Source organism: Ictidomys tridecemlineatus, chromosome 7 (genome assembly GCF_052094955.1).
Source record: "Ictidomys tridecemlineatus isolate mIctTri1 chromosome 7, mIctTri1.hap1, whole genome shotgun sequence".
NCBI lineage: Eukaryota > Metazoa > Chordata > Mammalia > Rodentia > Sciuridae > Ictidomys > Ictidomys tridecemlineatus.
The window spans coordinates 102,215,968-102,236,515 of NC_135483.1; the positions used below are offsets into that span (position 1 = coordinate 102,215,968).

Genomic DNA, 20,548 nt, shown 5'->3' on the forward strand with positions numbered 1-20,548 from the left:
AGCAAAGTTTCACAGTCTTAGATTGCTTTGCTTATTAATCAGGGTAGGCATGACACTAATATGTTTTTAATTCTGAATTTTCTCTGCTTTGAAGAACTGGCCTTAAAAGACCCCCAAGTATCACTGCGGTTATAAACTAGATGTGTGTTTTATAGTGTAGGGAGGACATGACTGGTTTTTTGCTCAGTGGCCATCAACAGTCAGTATAAGGAGAGGCTCACAGGCCAAAGTATAAGATTCCCTCCTTTTTGAATCCCAGCACTGTCACTGAGATTGGGATAGCTGATGTCCACTGCAAACTCTTTGAGCATCATTGCTTGTCCATTATCTGGGGATCTACTGGCAACAATCCACAATTGACTCCCTGCTGGGAACTAGACCCAGGCCAATTAGGAAACTGACTTCTGACACTTTTCTTTTTATTCACTTAATTCTTTAATGTCTGCATCTGCTGTAATTACAACAAATTTCAATTATAATGGCGATCCAACTGTGGGGGTAAAATGGGATTATGGTAATTGTTAGCATGAAGAGGCACAGAAATAGGTTTCAAAAGCTTTCAGAAAAAGCTATCTGACCAAAACAAGATCAATGCAGTTGGCTGCTAATTAAAGCAAACAGACAACCTAGCTGATTTTTAATGTGTGAGCTTCATTAAAGAGCTTACATTAGTCAGCTTGCATTTTGAGGACTATTGAAATGTTTTGTTCTTTCCTCTCTAAGGAAAGCCTATAGAAATTTAGATTGACCTTAAACTGATGAAGAAGAGATGAGAATTCTTAAAAAAAAAAAAAAAGAGAGAGAGAGAGCATGGAGCATAAATGCATTCAGATTCATGGATAGGGAAGTGTTTATCTGAATATTTGGAAATTCAGAGGCTTGTCAATAGGTGTCTTATTTATTTTAGTCTGTTATAAAAATTGGACAAGGGGGGAAATTTAATAGTAAGGAAAATAGTTCTGTATTTTTTAACATAAACATGCAGTGGGGGTTTTTGTTGTTGTTGTTGTTTTTAATGTTGATCTACCTCTTAATAAATGACTTCCTCTAGGCACGTTCAAGTTGAGGATTTTGCTGTGCGGGCTTCTATCTTACAGTGTGTGCATCTAAATAACTGTCATAGGAGGACAGGCACTCAGACACACAACATTAACCATTGTGTGCATGTTCTTGCAGCAAAGCTCCTTTTCTTTTAATTTTGACAAGTGACTTTTAAAATTTACACAGATCAATAGATGACTGTAATGAATGGTGATCATTAGGAGTGTATTGCCAGACAGGCTTTGTTCCAAAGGAGCAGAGGCATCACCTATTTAACATTATTTCCAGAGTTTAATGTAGGAGGCAAGATGGATTTGAATGTCTACTCTGCTCTAGCTGGGAAAGTGGGGACACACGGGGCGTTGGAAATTTTATGAGAAAAGAAGCCTTCACTGTGCACCTCTGTGGTTACTAAGAGAACTGAGTCCAGATAATGCTCATGGGATAGGTTCCACTTTGCAAGTCCACCGAACACTTTCACTGTCTTACGAATTCAGCAACTACCTTCTTGGTCCTCTGCCCACTCCTCATTTACCTGGATCTCTTCTCTCATGCAGCTGATCTAATTCCCAGTATGAGAGTGTGTCTGAGGATGGTTGGAGCCTCTCTTTTTAAAGAATATTTCCAATTTAAGATGACTTTGTCTTTGCTATTTTCTAATCACAAACTTTTTAAAAAAAGTATGCACAAATATAATATATTCACATCACCCTGCACAATAAATGTTTTAGTCAATAATCAACTCCCAAATATGATGGTGGCCCTGTAAAATTATATTACCTGGTGACACGGTAGCTTGCTTTACTTTATGTAAGTACATTCACTGATGTTTACAAAGCAAAATCACCCAGCAATGCATTCTCTGACCTATCACCATCATTAAGCAGTATATGACTTTACGTACATAATTCCTTCCAGTTTCTCTGTAAAAATCTTAAAGCAAGAAGCTATATAGTTTGTGATTTGGCAGTGCCACTATGTCAGAGATGATAACCCTCATGTGTGTCATGAAGAAACACTGTGGAATTTGAAACACTGGCAGAGACCATAAGGGGCAGTGCATAACACAAGAAAAAATAGAGGACACAAGGAAAATATGTCAAGAGCACTAATGCAAATAAGATGAGGTAGAACTTTTTTCATAAAGCTTAAAAGTTAAGTGCTGTCCAAGTTTGAGGCAACAGTCACCTGAATTCTGCGTAGGGAAGTGGAAAGGATTTTAGAGGAGAATTTGGTTAAGAGATTCATCTTTACACCTGTTACTTTCACCAAAAAGTACTCACTAAGATAACAAAGATACCAACTGAAAGGGAGGAACTGGGAGAATTCAGTGCTCAGGCTGAACAAATGGAATTGGCCCCAAGGTCAGTTTCACAGGTGTTGCATAGATGGTGATAGAGAGTAAAGGATTAGCCCAGAGTTGAGCATGGTGAAAGTAGGATTTAATATCTGAATCATGAGAAATGCAGGTGCTGATTTGAACATTTTTTTTTTATAAAGAACAGATTGTTAGTAAGACTCAACTTTTGTTTTTTAAAAAGTGATATTGCATTTCTTAAAATTGTAAATTTCAAGATCCTGCTTCTTTATGTTTCTTTTCTTTTTTCAAAATTCAACTAATATTTTTTTTCTGATTGTAAGTCTAGCAGATTTTGACCTTTTAAAATGTTTAATCTTATTTATTAATTTAGTCATTTAAGCATATACCTTTAAATAGTTAAACTACATTTTTCTTCTTAATTGATTTTATTTTTTAAATACATGACATCAGAATGCATTAAAATTCTTATTACACATATAGACCACAATTTTTTATATCTCTGCTTGTGTGTAAAGTATGTTCACATCAATTCATGTCTTCATACATGTACTTTGGATAATGATATCCATCACATTCCACCATCATTGCTAACCCTCTGTCCCTCCCTTCCCTTCCCACCTCTTTACCCTATTTAGAATTAAATTACATTTAAATATATATTTTATTTACCTTCCAAATTCTTTAATTTACTACCTTAGTAAGCAGAATGCTGCAAGTTCTTACAAAACTTAAACGTCCAGAAAATGAACTTTTAAATTCAATGAACTTAATTCTACCTTAGATTTTATTTTAAAATTCATTCAGTTGCCTCATACATTTTTAAATTGATGTTTACAAGGATCATACTCAAATAGTCTAAGTTGTCTTAAAAAATATAAATGCAAAAGAATTATTCTATATTTTCAAAGTGTCATTATCATTTTTCTATGAAGAAAAAGACCAAGAATGGGTCAATTGAAAGATTCACTTCTGGCAGGGGACTTTTTTAGGGATAAAATAAGAAATAAATATTTTTGTTCAACATATTATATGAAAATTAAAATTAAAAACGCAATTAATAGTAATTAGGCTCCTTGACCTGATGGAAAGATTGTTTAAGGTTCTAAGTAAGGTTCTTTCCTGTTTAACAACTGACCCTGAATCTTAATCCTGTTGTGATCTATAGCTGTTTTTCCCCAGAAAAGAATGCATATTGAATCACAAGTGAGCCTCTGTCTGAGATCAGCTTTGGGATCATTTTCCTTTTTCCATATCATGTTTCTTCTTTACTCAAAAATATTAATATTATTGTTTATTAGTATTATGATTTTGGTTATTTAAAACTTTGATATTCAGAAATTTCTGAGATAAAACAATTGTGTGGCTGAGGAAGATGCTTCAGTACTAAGTGATGAATTTGGGCATGATGATTATTGGTGACCTGTGAAGCACCTTGTCCCTTATAGATGGGTCCTTAGTCAAGGGCTCCAATATACAGGCATTCACAGTGAGCTTCCCATGAAAGCCTGCATTCAAAGACCAAAGCTGAATCCTGACTTAACTTTCCATTTGCTTGATGAACATTGAGGAACTCTTTCATTTTTCTGTGTTGTGAAAGTAAATAACCTTAGGTACATTTTCCTCAATACGCAATAAAATTCCATAGTAGGCTAAATGGCTTGCCCTGACCTGTAATGATAACATATATGGTCCTTGTACTGAAAACATGCAGAGGTTAAAATTTTTATGTTGGTATTAAGTACAAGGAAGCAATCATATTAACTCAGGCTTAAAACACATATAAAACGTCTGGATGATACGGAAAAGTAAAGTTCAGGGGTGGGACAGGGGCCATTTTGTGTCCTGTTTTAAGGATTTCACAAATTTGTGTTAGAGTTAAAATATAATTGAAATCCTTCCCCACTACTGAGAATTTTATATTATTATGTATATATATAGAATTATATATTATCATGCTAATAATATAATAAATATATGTTTTGTTATACAGTGTAGTTCTATTTATTCCCAATTAAGCAACTTGTATATTGTTAAAGTCCCTTTTCTACCAAAAAAATATCTCTAAGAAATATAAACTGAGAGCTCCAAGTTTACTACTGTGTCTGCAATCAGTGGACAACCCACCTGAAGACTTGTACCTCCTGCTTTGGCAGAAGTGAAGCCCTCAGATGAATGTTTAGAGTTTACTTTTAAGGTGATGAGACTTCTTGCATGGTGTTTGAAAGGGGTAGACTTCAGTCACAAGTAGCATAGTTCACCTTGTTGACTCTGTGACTTCCTACTTGAACAAATTATTCTCTGGTATCTAGTCTCATATTCTTCACCAATAAAACAGTGAAAAATGTCACATCTCAGATGTGATTATGAGCACATGTCAGAGTTCCATTTCAAGTTCATTGACAAAGCCTTCAAGAAAACCAAGATCCAATGTTGTCTTGGTGAAAGTGCCGGTAGGAAACTAGACGGGAAAAGAATATTTGGCCAAAAATGAGTGGAAGAGTCAGTTTACCCATCTTTGAATATCTGCTTAAACATAACAAGAATCAAGGCAAGTCAGATAATTAAACTGAATTTCCCATCAGACATTTCATGCTATTAAAGTCTATCAAAAACTGTGCACAGATTTCATCAGGAATGCTAGATAGTTCCCCAAAGGAGCTCTAAGTCACATGGTGCAACAGTGTTCTGCTTCTGACCCAATTTGGGGACAATTATCTTTCCAAGTACTTAGGTGATAAAGTTGTTAGAGCCCAACAATACAGCTCAATAGTCACAAGTAATCAGAAGGAATTGCATCATTTACTTGCGTGCCTAAACAGCCACAAAAAAGGAACCCTTTCCTAATATGTCTTCTTTCTCTGCTCAGAGAAACTCAGATTTCTCTGCCCTCACTTACCTGTTCCTTGCCTATGGCTTCCATGAGAAGTCTCTTTTTGTGCCATCTTTTCCTTACTACTTAAAAAAAACAAAAACAAAACAAAACAAAAAAAACCATGAATCTCTGTTTTTTTTCTTACCCTTTCCCCACTCAGAGCTGTGTGCTTCTAGAGGATAGGCTGGTGACAGCAAATGATTGGAAGTAGCTAGACCGTGATTATCTGATAAGGCTGAGTTTCCATTGACTGTTGTTCCCCAGAAATGTTCATTTATTAACTCTACCAACAAGCTTTGATTGTTTGCCTAATCCCGCTCTGAGGATGGACACAAATATCATTATCATAACAAAATAACTAACACAAGCTACTTATCAAGGAAAACAGGTTTATTGGACTCAGTTTGGGAATCTGAGAGTCCAGATGGTCTAGTGTAGGCTAAGTTAGGGTCTCTTTTGGCTGCGTCATCTTTTAATGTGGAAACAGAAACATGTGCAGGAATAAGCAACTAATGAGGCCTTGATTCCCTGGTAGTGCTACACTTGCACCTATCATAACAACACTCTGGTGAGAACTCATGGAGTTGTATGAGAATGACTTTCTGAGAGCAAAATCCGTAATGACCCAAGGACCTCCTGCCAGGCCCCACTTTCTAAAGATCTCACCACCTCTCAATAGTGCCACTCTGAAGACAAAGCCTCCCATCACAATAGACCCTTCAGGGACACTCATACCATATCTCAACCATGACATGAATCAAACAGACAGCAATTAGTGCCCTTATGGAGCTGACATTCTTTTGCAAGAGGACATATGACACATAATAAACTTAAATGTACAAGCAAAGAACACAATGTATTAGAAGATAGTGTTAATGACAATTGAAAACAAAATAACTGGGCAGGAAAGGGGATTGGAGATGTCCAATGATGACCGATTGCAACTTCAACTAGCATGATGTTGGAGGCCTTCTTGAGAAGGTGACATTTGTGCAGAGTCAGAAGGAGGTGAGGAATGAGCTACTGTGGCAACTGGGAAGAGTAAATGTCAGTGTAAAGACCCTGACAAAGACACATCCTTGCTATTTTTTAGGGACAACAAGGAGATCCACCTGGTGTCATGGTGAGAGCTGATGTAGAAAGTGTAGGGAAAAATTAAGAGTTAAGTAGTGGTGCAGATCATTAGAAACTGGTAGGCAGTTTTAACACTGTTGCTTGTCCCCTGGTTAAAATAAGGAATCACAGGAGAGGATTTGAATGGGATCTTCCTCATATTTAAAAAGAATCTTGTTTTGTTCGTGAGTGACAATTGACTGAAGGGGTCCAGTGGCTGAAACTGGGGGCAGAGTTAGCTAATATTTGCAGTTGTTCAGGTGAGAGATGCAGCATTGGCAGAGGTGGTGAGAAACCGTTAGATTCAGGACATATTCTTAAGGAATAGCTTGAAGGTTTTATTCCCACCTCCAATATGGACTGTGAGAGAAGAGGAAGACCTTCAAGTTTGGGAGTCTGGATATGGGTGAAGATAGTCTTTCTCTCAACTGTGATAGTGAAGGATGCAGGTGGAGTAGGTGGGAGAGGGATCATCCAAGGAGATTGAAAAGTCCTAGGCACACAAGTGGAGCTACCCACTGGTCAGCTGGAAAATGAATCTGGAATGTCGGAGAAAGGACTGAACTCAAAATATAAAAAAAATAAATAAATTTGAAAGTCTCTGGGGTTTAGTCTTGAGATTTGTGCTGTTACTCAGGGTTTTAGTCAAGTTTCTCATGGATGTGATCAAAAAACCTAACAAGAACAATATAGGACAAGAAAAATTATGTTGGCTCATGGTTTCTGAGGTTCTTTCCTTGTTTGGCTGAATCCACGGATCTGGGCCCAAAGTGAGGCAGAACATCATGCAAGAAGAGCATGGTAGAAGAAAGCAGTTCTTGACATAGCAAAGGGAAGCAGGGGGTTAAGGGCCTCCATTCATTAGGGACAAAAGGAAAAACCCCACGCCATGTCCCCAGTGGGACATGTCACCTCCTCCAGGCATACACCCTACCTGCCTGCAATACCACTCAACTAATCCATATCAGTGGATTCTACCTCTTGTACTGTAATGATTTCACCTCTGAAAATTCTTGCATTGTCTTGCATATGAGATTTGGGGGGAAACTTCAGACCTAAATTATAACACTCAGTAATTTGATTTTCGCTTAAGAGGAACCACAGATATTTATTTCTTCTGTGACCCTTTCCAAATGAAAAACAAAGCAATATCCTGCCTTTTTTGAAAGTAACCTGAATCTCTCTGCGGTCATAACACTTCCCTGCCCTTGCCCACGCCAGCAGGAATCTTCTGTTTTCTCTGGTTAAAGCTTAATCAGAAAGAAGTTACCACGTGGATCTTCATCAAGGAAGACTGTGGAGGTCCTTTTGTTCTTCCTAATGCCAACTGAGAGTGTGCATTGCCTTCGAGTGTGCTTGCTTAGGATGCTTGAAACTGGATTTTGGTTTTAATTCTCAGAAATGTCTGCCTCTAGTCTACCAAGTGGCTCAGTCTATAAAAATCCTTTGCCTTCTGTGAAGCAGCTTTTTGGCTGTCTCCCTTGCTGTGCATCAATCTTCAAAGAGAACTGTTTTGTTCCTTTGTGTTTCTTGTGAGCAACTGAACACACCCTAAACAGCACCCGGGAAGTTGAAACCATAACTTCTGGACCATGACCACTGATGAATGTGTTCTTTGGACCACTCTGGGTGAACTTTCCTACTTCCTCTATTACCCAGATCATCCACAGCTCCACCTAATCTTTCTCCTTTGAAAGAAGTTTGATTTTTGGAGGGAAATTCTAAAGAAATGTTAATAACCTTTGTCCTTATGACATCATCAATTTTTTCTCTTTCCACTTCTAAGTCTTCTCTGCCATTCTTTAGCCCTTCCTTTCATCTCCTATAAATCCCCACACACTCTGCCAAATGACTGCCAATGTGTCTGCTGTGTGTTCCAAGTCTTTGCTGGGACACATCACAGTGTTAGTTTATTGGGGCTCTTGGGGAGTACAGGAAGACTTGTTGCACTCATACTGAAACATTGTGCTCTAAGGAAAGCCACATCTGTCCAGGTGGGGTTACATCTGCAACAGCAATAGGAGTTTTAGAGGATCTGTGTTCAGAGCAATTATCTCCTGGCAATTTGAATAGAAGATTCATGCCTAAGATTGTGACTCACTTCATAGTCAGTGGTCTTTCCTTTAAGGGTCTCTGAGCAGTTACCTTTGTGAGTCCATTTTTTTAAGTGATTAAAGAATATGGGAAATTATACTCATAAAACTGTCCTTTCTTTAGGTAGAATTCGATGAACATCATTACCCTAAGTATATGTATGACTGCACATATGGTGTGACGCTACATCATGTACAACCAGAGAAATGAAAAGTTGCACTGCATTAGTGTACAATGAATCAAAAATGCATTCTGATGTCATATATACCTAATTAGAATAAATAAATGAATAAATAAATAAAACCCTGCCCTTTCTTTTTAAAAAAGCAAATTGGGCTTAGACATCTTTTATTTTGAATGTCTACTTTACAGATGAGTTTCCCTAATCATGATATGTGTTGAACCAAAATGAATCAAGCTCTAAGGCAGCCTTACAAGTGCTCATTCATTTTCTTTTCCCCTCATTCTTGGAATATTAGATGTTCGCTTATTCAAGTATCCTTTTTCTCTTCCAGAAATACATCATTGGTTTGTTCATTGACCATAGACAGATGAATCTATATCCTAGATTTTCAGTGGCAAATTGAGTCTATTAATACTGCAATGCAAGTTCTGTGTAGGACTTATAAAGATATGCTCAAGAAGCCAGTAGAGGTGATGTGCCCCTGTAATCCCAGTGACTCAGGAGATTGAGACAGGAGGATAGCAAATTCAAGGCCAGCCTGGGAAACTTAGTTAGTACCTGACTCAAAATTAAAAAGAAATAAAATGAAAAGGACTGGGGATATAACTCAGTGGTAGAGTGCCCCTAGGTTCAGTCTCCAGTACTGGTAAGAAAATGTATTCAAAATGTAGGATATTTATATTTCTGGTAGCTTCCCCAAAGCTATTCCTTCTAGAAAAGGCCCAATTGGATTTGGTAATCTCAAGATTGCAAGGTATTTTTATCATGTATACCATAAGAAAAACATGTTTACATTTCCTTTTGTAATTCTGGAGTGCTGTCTAACAAAAAGTTAAGATTCTGGGCTGGGGCTGGAGCTCACTTGTAGAGCGCTTGCTCACAGGTGTTGGGCCTTGGGTTCGATCCTCAGCACCACATTAAAAAAAATTCATAAAAATATATTGTGTTCATTTACAACTAAAAAAAAATTAAGGTTAAGATTCTGTGAATTGAAAGTAATAGACTCCCAACTGGAGCTCTCCTGAGTGAAATGAGGATTTTGCTGGAAAGGTCTTGGTTTATCTCACAGAACCCAACACAGATTAAAACAGCCAGTTCCCAAGAGGTTCAGGAGGGCAACCAGACCTTGAGAACAGCAGGAACCAAACACACAAATATCTTCAGGACTCTCTCTTTCCTTCCTGCTGAAGCCTGCATATTGGGAAAAAAAATTGTTTTCCTGTACCATTCACTGCAGACAAACGTTCTCCTCATGTCTGAAAATACAGCTACTAAAACTTTCTGATTTTTTTATTTTATTGTGCCAACTACTGAAAAGAGGGTACGCTGAATTTATTTGGATCCAAAAGTAAAAGAACTAAAGAATAAACATCTATGTTGCTTTTTGCTCAGCTCTCCAGCCTTAAAGCAATAAACTTTTTGTTGAAGTAGGGGAACAATACTATCATCATTTGCTAATCTTGGAAAACTTGTTTTGGGGGAGACGGGAGGAAGTGGAAAGTGGTATAGAGAGGTTGTGGATGAACTTGGAAGGCTCAGGAGAAGATACAGTAAAAAGTTAGGTGAAGCTGAACCGGGGAGATGCTAGGGTGAAAGCAGCGTGTGGGGCAGGTGGACATTCAAAACAAAGCTAGCAAGCTAGCTTACAGGACCGGCTCCTTAGTTGCATTTTGTTAATAAGGGAAACTGATGCTCCAAATTTATGTAGCTTCCCCCACAGAGTTGGTAGGGAACAAGGACTTCCTTCACAAGGACTTTGATCACAACAGTGACAAGTCTGTTTTAGTTCCTGTTCATCAAGTCTAGGAGAGTGGATAAGAGTCAAGAGGAAAGGCAGAATTGGGTAGCAGGGAAAGGACTTTTCTCTATTTTTTTCTATTTGCTTTTTTTTTTTTTTTTTACAGTTACATTTTGGTTTAGTTTTGATGAAGACATTCCACAGCAAGATTCTTAAGTTTTTTCTTTTTTCTTTTTCTCTTTGTTTTTTCCCTGTTCTTTATGCTGGACTTGGGTGCCATGAAGTTATCAGCAAGCTTTCCCCAAACATAATACCTGTCAGCACAATTTTATGTTTGCTGTGCTGAGCAGAAATTTCTAATAATACATCTGAATCTACACAGGGATTTTACTTTCTGCACTTTGAAACAATCATTGTTTGAGGGTTTCCTACCTATCGAGGACACTTAGAGCAAATCATCCTGTGTTTTGCTGGCTTCCAATTCTTAGTAGTTTTCAATGAACCCATTTGTTGTTTTATACACCTTTGTAACTTCAGTAATTGAACCCTCTCTCTTTTTAAATTTGTGAGATTTTGTTTTCCATAGCTCTGTTAGACTCATTGCAAAGATTGTTTTCAGAAATTACAGTATTTATCCTTACTTTTACACGTAATTTTATTCACTACACTTCCTGGATACATCTCAGCAGCAGCACTGGAGATTTTAAAGTATGTGTGCAAGATGCAAACTACCATACAGTGAATAGATAAGGTGGAATTTAAACGCAGGCATATGTGTCCCTAAAGACCATGATTTCCACCTAGAGAAATAAGCATCACCTTTACTATCACTAGCCCAAGTAACTCTAACATTTTTAAGACCCAAATTTTTGAAACTCATAGATTCTTTATTTTAGTTTCTGTGGCATGCTTCATATGTGGGATTTTCACCTAATGGAGTCCCAATCTGTGATGATCTTTTTGTTGTGGTTGTTTACATTATTTGTAGTCATTTTATAATAAAGTAGCCCCATTAACCTTGTGAGCAACAGATCTCCTATGTAATATTCTAATATTAGATAATTACCTTGATTCACCATTGTGAACATCATTGTGAATAGCAAGCAGCAGTTAGCATATATTGTCTTCATATTTTGAAACATATTCTTAAACAAAGCCTTCAAAGTATGATTTCTGCTTCAAATTACATAATGTTTTAAAGAACTTTTCATTGTGTGATGCAAATATTTCTCAGAATAGCCATATTGTTTTGACCATAACTAGTAAAGGCCTTATTTTAAGGACAGCGCTGGCACATTTAAAAATGATACAATTTTCTTGCATGTTAAGTGAGCAGGCATCATCTTTTCAAATTTCATGTTGTGCTTATGTATTTTAAAATAGTTTCCTGGCCTTCTCCCAAGAGAGAAGCATATGGAGAGTAACCTCAATTATCTGTCCCTTTTTCTTTAAAAATGCAAAAACTTTTAAAACATATGAAATTACGATCTGTATACATTTTCTCTGTGATAAATAAAATACCACATCAGTTTAACTTTAAATTCAGTACGCATTCACCCCAGTGCTGGAATATTAACTCAAGTGCCTAATTTGGCTCTGAGACTTCCATTACCTGGCAGCCTCTGGTGGATACACCTGTTTTGGTTAAGCCATTATATAATGTTCATCATTTGAAATCTGACTTAGGCATATGATTATAGTGGATAATTTCCCAGAATTAATTCATTTTGTTGGATATAAGACATTATTTATTCCTTCTTTATTTTAACTGACTTTTAAAATTTTGTTGTCTTTTTTTTGTGCTATCTCACATTAGGTGTTTGCCAAACTATTGTGAACATGGAGGAAGCTGCTCCCAGTCCTGGGCCAGTTTCTATTGTAACTGCAGTGACACAGGTTACACTGGTGCCACCTGCCATGACTGTGAGTAGATGCATGGGTTATGCCCAGTGGATGGACAAAGCTACAGAATTCCCAGTGTTAACCCATTGTGTTCCTTAGTTCAGAGGTAGAACCCCTATAAAATCTTAAATTGAGAAAAAAATATACCACTCAAGGTAACTTTGAAATAATCAGTGTTTTTAGAGGGCTGATCTCCCGAGAAAAGTAACAGATGAATAATTACAGCATCTGAAATACACACAGATACACATATTATAAAGGATATATATGTAAGCTCTCGGTTATGAATTCCAATCTATTTTAATGCAACTGGGTCAATTTCATGAAATATTCACACACTTGAAAACTTGGCACTTAATGGGTTAACTAGGTGCATTTATTGTTGGGGGACACATTGTATGCATTCATTAAGTGTAAGCTTTTTAGAGAACACCAAAGGCCAAAACTGTGGTGGATGGGAGCACCCATGGATGAAAGTCATAACCTGTGGTGTTCATAGACTGCTAGTAAGACAGGAAATGGGAGAGTGGCAATGGAGTCACATACATGTTGAGGTTGGGACAAGAAAACATGCTATGGGCACACAAGAGGTAGCTCTAAAGTTAATTACACTGTCTTCCAGGTTGTGCTATGTTGCCATAGTAGAAAATTAGAATCTTGGTGGTTTAAGTAATGAGGGGCCATGTCGTGACCATGACACATACCCATCACACATCAGTAGGAGGTCTTCTTCCACATTTTCCTCTTATCATGGAGGTTTCATCATCTGGAATGTTGCCAGGGCAGAGAGAAGGACACACAGGGGCGGAGACAGGAAAGCAGGGGCTAGTTTTTAAATGCCTTGACCTCTATGTGGCAAATATTACTTTCTCTTACATTCCATTGTCCAGATAGGGTCACAAGCACACATAAGAGGGCATGAAGTGCCTTCCCACCATGGCTTGTGAGACAACAAAACTTGAGCACTGGCGATAAGTACCTGTCAATCCTGGCTTGGAGGAGGCTTCATATAAAAGGCCTGGGTTGATCTTTTGTAGAGACCTGTCTGGACAATAGCAACCAGTAAAAGGGATACTCAGAGCAAAGGAAGAGATGGAGGCAGGAAACATAAGGAAGTCTGAGTCTGCAGGTAGTAACACAGGACGGGACGATGGTGGTGGAGAAGATGGCAGGACAGGAGGCAGGGAGAAGGTAGGCTGAAGTGTGCGAACCTAAGAAGCAAAGAAAAAAGAAAGGAAGAATTGGAGCCCTGAGTCCCACAATTTAACATTCTCATTGGGATCACCAAACAAAAGACAACCAAACAAATGGTTGCCATCTAGAAAATTTTATTCCATGCTGACTAATGGACTTCAGTATTAAGTGAGAAAGACATATCTGAAGGTGCTGGCAGTGATTGTGGGAGATTTCATGGAATATATGAAATTGGAAATTGGAAGGACAGTTAGGAGAAGATATTATAGAAAGACACTGAAGCCAACGAAGGCTTAGATGTATAATGAGGACCATAGGGAGATATCATTCTGGGGCAGATCTCACCAGTTTTTCCTGAGTTCCTGATGTTGTTGCCTGGCCTTGAAGGATTACAGAAGGGGTTGGTAGATGTCCACTGGACTATATTCACTCTAGTCAAGAAGGAGCAAAGTTGATGCTCTGATTTTTGTGTACTTCTCAGCCATCCCATGACCTCTGTTATGCCTCAGAATGTGGCATATACCAATGACTCCCATAGAAGAATCTAACTGAATCAGAAAAGAATTAGTGCAGTGGTCATCATGGAATGATGATGTTATTGCTATTAGTTGCCTGGGAAATTGAGAAATGTCATCTGGCTATATTATAATATATTTCATTTAAATCTTGCTACTTAAAAACTTGGAATGATGAAGAGAACAAGGGAATGAGAGAGAGACTGAAGTTAAATTTTACCCAGCCCTTATACTTGACTAAGTACATAATTATATTATACTTGAATAAGTACATAATTTTATCTCTTTAGAGATCTTTTTTTTTCCCTTTAAGATCCTATGAGGGAAAACTCATGAATTCTTGCAGACCTATCTAGGGAGAAAAATCATATTTTAATCTAAGACTCCAATTAATATCAATCTATAAACTTTAGAAGTCTGTTTCCAGAAATATTATCCTCACATAGTCAAGAGCAACATGTACTTGTTCAGAAACATTGCAGGACATGCACAGTACTGTTGAGTTTGTATGTCAGTGTGCTCTTGGAAGAAGCTCAAAGGAAATTGACATGTTCATCAGTCTAATAGTAAAACAAAAGAGCCCTGGAGAAGATTTAACCCAAAGCAAACTAAATCCTAGTCAAAGCACATTACAGCATTCAAGGTTTATCTGTTCATTTTCTCCAAAAGTAACATAGCAATTTTTTTTTTGAGGAGTTCATCTTCAAAGATGCTGTTCTCCTTTAATTTGCTCTATCCATTAGGCTGAAAATAGAAGATTTCTAGTTTTTTTTTAAAGTGTGAAGTTGAAAATTGATGGAGGTGAGGTGCTGATTTTTAAAGGAATGCTGTCAAGTCTTGTGAGCAGGAGACTTGACATATAAAGTAGTAAAAATATCATTCCTTAATTTTTTTAACACCTTCCCATTCCCCTTTTTGTGAAATTGTACAGTTCCTACAATGTAAACTGAAACTCTGTGAAACTCTATCTTCCATTCTGGGCATGTAGCCAGAACAAATCAGAGCTGCTTGGGTATCTGTGACGTTTGGCAAGCACACCTGGGATGGCGAGATGTAATTCAAGGATCTGTCCTTCTTCCTCTGACTAATCTCTCCCTCTGCTATTTGGGTGACCCCCCTGTTTTGAGTACTTCTTGAACTGAGTGAACCAGTTCTTGCCTTCAATAAATATGTGCCTCAGAGAATTCAAGAGTGGGAGCTGCCCAAATGCAGACGGTGGCATGCAGAAAGCCCTCGGGTCAAAACAAACAAACCAGCCCACAATCTTGCTCATGTCAAAATGGCAGGGTCATCCTTGGTGTGTTGAGGCATGTTGTGTTGAATAACTCATCATCAAGCAGAACAATTACCTCAATTTTTTAGATTGATAAAATATTTATAATAATATTAAAGTGCTAATTTTTGAGTATTATTTCGGATTTTTTGAGCTCTTCAGGGTATGTTGTTCTCATTATTTGTGCTTTCCAGCAAAGGTGGGCCAATAGAGTAGACCTGGGATAGATGGGATTAACATCTCTACTTCTTGTGGATGAAAGAGAGATCTGGTTGAGGAAGGTAAAGCGTGACAATGAACTTCTAAAGAATGGCAACATGGGAATTTCCAGTCTTCAGACATTTCAGGTTGCTGCCGAAAGCACAGGGATCTTCAGTGTATCTTGGTTTTCTTTTCCCCTTGCCTGACAACACATAAATAACTTGGGTATGCAAGTTATGTCACCTATTAACTACACCTTGTTCAAAGCCACCTGTTTAAGAAGGAGATGACAAGTGTGTCCAATTCCTTTTCATTTGTGGCAGCCTCTCCATAGAGAAGGTATTCAAGTTCATCATGTATCCCACCATGTGCCATTGGACACTATTCTGTGATATTTGAAAGTTGTTAGGGTGAGGAACTTTCTCCTTTAGGTTTTATTCTTTTTTTTTTTCTAGAGGAATAACTAAAAGTAAACAACGTTTCTGATCCAGATGCAATTCTAGCTGCCAGCCAACATTTATCAGTTGGTCATTAGTTTTATATGATTTATGAGTTCAGAAGTTTGTATACTTGAAGCCAAACTTCTAACTCTTCAGGATACATCCTGATTAGGGATTTCATGTCCACCTTATTAGGAGTACAAATTAAGATTCAAAAGAACATTTTTTTTTCATTGTAGAAGCTTAGCAGATAGGTAGATACCATTGCAATATAAGAATAAATTGAGCTGGATATTATTATTGCCTCCATTTTAAACAGGAGAACATTGAGAACCAGAAAGGATACATAACTTTCTCAAGGTCACATGTCTCGGAGAAGGGACATGAAGTAAAGGAATCTGGCATTATATGCCACGTACTTAAGCCCTATGTCTTATTCCTTCTCTCAAACAAGTAGGATATGTGCAAAGTTCCATATACGAACTTAATGTTATCCATCATATGCATGAGACACAGTAGGGTATTGTGATGTCCTCATTAAAATGCAGTCCTAGGGGTCCAAGAGATGAAAATTTTTTTTGTGTGTTCTAAAATAATCATGAAAGCATTATAGAAGGAAGTGGAATGAGATAGGATTTAAAGGACAGCTGTATTTGAAATAGATGTAGGTAAAAGGAAGAGTATCAAAAGCAAGGAGACTGGCAAGAGTAAAGGCATGAGGGCCAGAATATACATGCTATGATTCAGAACAATGTAGGTGCGCTTGCCTGGATCAAGATAGGAAAAATGAGCAGTTCTGTTCATTTGTTGCTGAAGCCCTAATGGGATTCCCGCAAAGCACTTTCCCTAAGGGAGTAGAGATCACTTCCCATTATAATCAAGACTTTTCTCACACTAATGCAACATTCGTAAATGCCACTTTGATACTACATATAAATAATCTAATGATAGATTTCTTTTTTATATTCTTATAAAATATTAAAAAATACACTTTTATATTTTGTAACATTTTTATATATTTTGTGTTGTTTCCAAATGTTCAATGTTATAACCAACACAATGGTGAGCATCACTGTGCTTAAGTGTGAACTCCACAAGTTCTAGTGTTTATATAAACTCGTCTAAGAAGCGGCATTCTTGAGTCAAAGGTTGTGAGTAATTTGAAGGGTCTTCATTCATATTACCAACTTTTCTAAAGTCTTAATATAGTTTGTACTCTGATGACTATTTTCCGAGATCTTCTGTCACCATTACTGTCAGAATTACTTACTCATTTATTCAACATGTCTTTTTACTAAACAATTCCATATTAAATGGATATTATCTTCATTACCAGTCCCTAATAAGGAAAAGACTTTGCCACAACCTGAACCTTGAGCATGGCATTGTTTCCATAATTTTTTTTTTTTTTGGTCACTCAAGTACATTTTGAAAGCACATTTATTGTCAGTAACTATGCATTCAATGATCGCTGTTACAGAGGGCTGACTTGCCAAGTGTGATAGGAGTACTTATCATCCTCTGTATTTATACTGTCTAGTGAGACAATTCTTGACCTTTTTAATGTCTGATAACATTCATGGGATCCCTGTGCAGGACCCCTTTAGTGTGTCTCAGTGTTTACTAATACCTTCTCACGGTGCGACTCTCTGACATCCTAACAATGCTTTTAGCTCATTTTTCAGCTTTATAAGTGCATGTCAGCTTTCTTCCTCTCCCAAGCTTGATATAGTGCTGCTTCCTTTGGGCAGTCAATAACCAGGTATTGATTGGAAGCATATCAAGTTGTCTGGCCATTGGACTGCACAGTAGTCATCACAGAACAATATAACTTCGCTTGTTTAACTGTAGGTAAATTGTCCTCTGACTGCACAGCATTTGGATGGTTGGAAGGAAAGTTTAGAGAAAGTAGGGGATGCTGATAATAAAGACTTTTTAAAAAAATCATTGTTCATGTCTCTGAGTTCAGGTCTACTCATATCTTAATATTATTCTTTAAGACTCCCATTAAGATCTAATCCCTAAATGCCATCAGCAAATTGTTCTCATAGTCAGCTAGATGAAGAAAAAGGAAGAAGAGGAGGAGGAGACTGTTGAATTGATACACTGCTTCATTTTATGACATTAACCACAGTCTTCTTTGCTATTATTTTCTTCCATGTTAACTCTTCTAGTGAGACTATAAACTCGTGGAAGGAATAACTATGTCTTGCTTTTAATTGTAGGAACCACAAATAAACCACTGGTGATATACAGGGTATATCATATAATCAATGAGACAAGTAATTAAGTAGAGAAGGTAACATAGTGTGACGTTTGATGAGAATGCCATAGGACAGAATGGTGTCCCAATCTTCGCCAGCTCTCCATTCTCTTTTCTCATCCCTGTTACATAGTCCCTGAATATATATATATATATATATATATATATATATATATATATATATATATATTCATTCATATTCATAAGTGAGATTATGAGATATTAGCAATTTATAATGTTGTATAGCTAGGATGAGAATTGTGGTATTTGCTGGGGAAGATGAGAAAGTTTTCAGAAAGAAGTTTTGAGTGGAGATAAAGGACGAGTAGGAAGAACTGCAAGGAAAAGAGTCTTCTAGGAAGAGTGAGCAACATCTGCAAAGGAAGAGAAAAGTGGAAAACCATGGAACAAAGATGGGTTATAAGACATCTTGCAGAGATGAAATAGCAAACAATAGAGATACAGGAAGTGCAAGCATAATGAGTTCAGGTGACAGGTTGAGAAGGAGTGAGCCTGTCTGCTGGGCAACTAAGATCCAGTCATGGTGTATTTTTTTTTAATTTTAATGTTGGAAATAGAGTTGCTAGTAATTATGTTATCATTGGATTTGTTATCAGATTTGTTTTGAAAATATAACTGTGGTGATACTGTAGACCATATACTGAAGTTAGAAGATGTGTATTTTTAGGGAGAGGTATGGGGAATAGTGTTTGCAATTGGTAGGCAGTAAATGATGAGAGACGGAGCAAGCTAGAAAGAAAAGACCTGATGTAAAAGTGTATCTAAAATTGGATCAAGAAAACTTGAAGACACACTGAACAAGGTAGAGACAATGACTTAACTTTTAGCTTGGAAGACTTTATCAATGAGACATGGAGTGACTGAGTCTTCAGGTCTGGCTTGGTGTGACAGCTTCATATCAAATTCAGATCTGCAATTTACAAGAAATATGACCTGGGTGGGCTATGTGAGCTTTGTGCTTTAACTTCATCATCTGGGATCTGTCACAGATGAAGAAAAATGGCATGATAGCAATCACCTCATGGAAATATTAAGAGGATTAAATAAAAGCATCTCCGTAAATTTTTAGCATGGTATCTGGCACAGGAAAAGTCCCTGATCCAGGTTGGCTACTATTTGAACAGATAGAGGACATGTAGGCAGAAGAAATTTAGTGGATACCATCAGCAGTTCCGTTTGGGGCACAGTATTTTCCTGGATACCTTTCCACTGTGCAGAAGTAACTGGAAAACTTTCCATTAAAGTCTGGGGAGAAGATCAGAATCAGTGGGTATATAATTGCTGAACCCTTTGAGCAGATGAAATCAATAAGGCATGTCAGGTTAAAAAGTGGAACCTGGTAAGCAAAAATTCTGAGGGACTCAAGAAGAGGTACATATGACACACAACCAACATGGAGTGGGAAGGAAAAAAATAAAATAAGAGCTATGAAAAAGTTGTATCCTGGAAACCAGAAGGGCGTGTTTCAGAAATAGACTATTAGAAGAGAGGTCTAAGTAGTATCCCCCAGGTTACTCTTTCATTATACTAGTTGGCAATCCTTAAATGACTGGTGGAAATTTAGAACAGAAGTTGGAGGAAGACAAAGATAAAGCAATGAGGAAAACTCATTTTCTACAGGCAGCCCTTCATGGTGTCGTTATTGGAATTCATTGGAATAAGCTATTCCAAGTTAATTTATTGACAAAGGACAGACCTAGGTGTTGGCAGGATCCAGATGATTCAAAAGCTTTACTTCTGAGAGTATTGCACTCTCTTTGGGGAGAGAAGTCCAACATCCACAAATCCATTAACAGACAAGTAGTGCTTGACCTTGGGTAACTAAGTGCCCAGGATTGACTATGGGAAGGTTTCTGCTCTGTGAAGGGAGGAATCCAAGTCGACTAGATGGCCATAAAAGAGTACTTGGAAGAGTGCTTGAACCTGCAAGTGAGGCCAGACCCAAGCTTGAATAAGCAGAGAGTTTCAGGGCAGTGTTTTTCAAGGGTGACTAGAGAGGAAGGATCTGAAGAGAAGTGAGCATGGAGGATATGTGAGGGCCAGTAGCATAAAGAGAAGGGAGTGCGTATTTGTGGAGCCCAGTTTAAGTGCCACAAGCTTCAGCGACTGCTTCAAATACATTATTTCCCCCTTATCCATGGGGTTCAGTCCAAGACCTGCAGTATATGCCTGAAATCACTGATACCACCAAACCCTATACCCTAAATTTTCCTATGCATACATGTCTTTGATAAAATTTAATTTCTAAGTTAGGAACAGTAAGATATTAATAATAACTAATGATAAAATAAAACGCTCAATAACAGTATCCTTTACTCAAATGTTGAAAACATGAATTGTTTATTTCTAGAATTTTCCATTGAATATTTTCCAGCT

The 20,548-nt window shown here is 37.5% G+C and overlaps 1 protein-coding gene across 2 annotated transcripts in view; it reads left to right on the forward strand.

Annotated features, from left to right (window-relative positions):
• The window catches only part of Cntnap5 (contactin associated protein family member 5), a 790,097-nt gene that overhangs the window by 453,970 nt on the left and 315,579 nt on the right, over window positions 1–20,548 (forward strand). For both annotated transcript variants that reach the window (XM_021721849.3, XM_078017259.1), the window contains exon 11: window positions 12,180–12,286. In XM_021721849.3, the coding sequence (XP_021577524.2) occupies window positions 12,180–12,286 (107 nt within the window). The remainder of the gene's footprint in view (window positions 1–12,179; window positions 12,287–20,548) is intronic.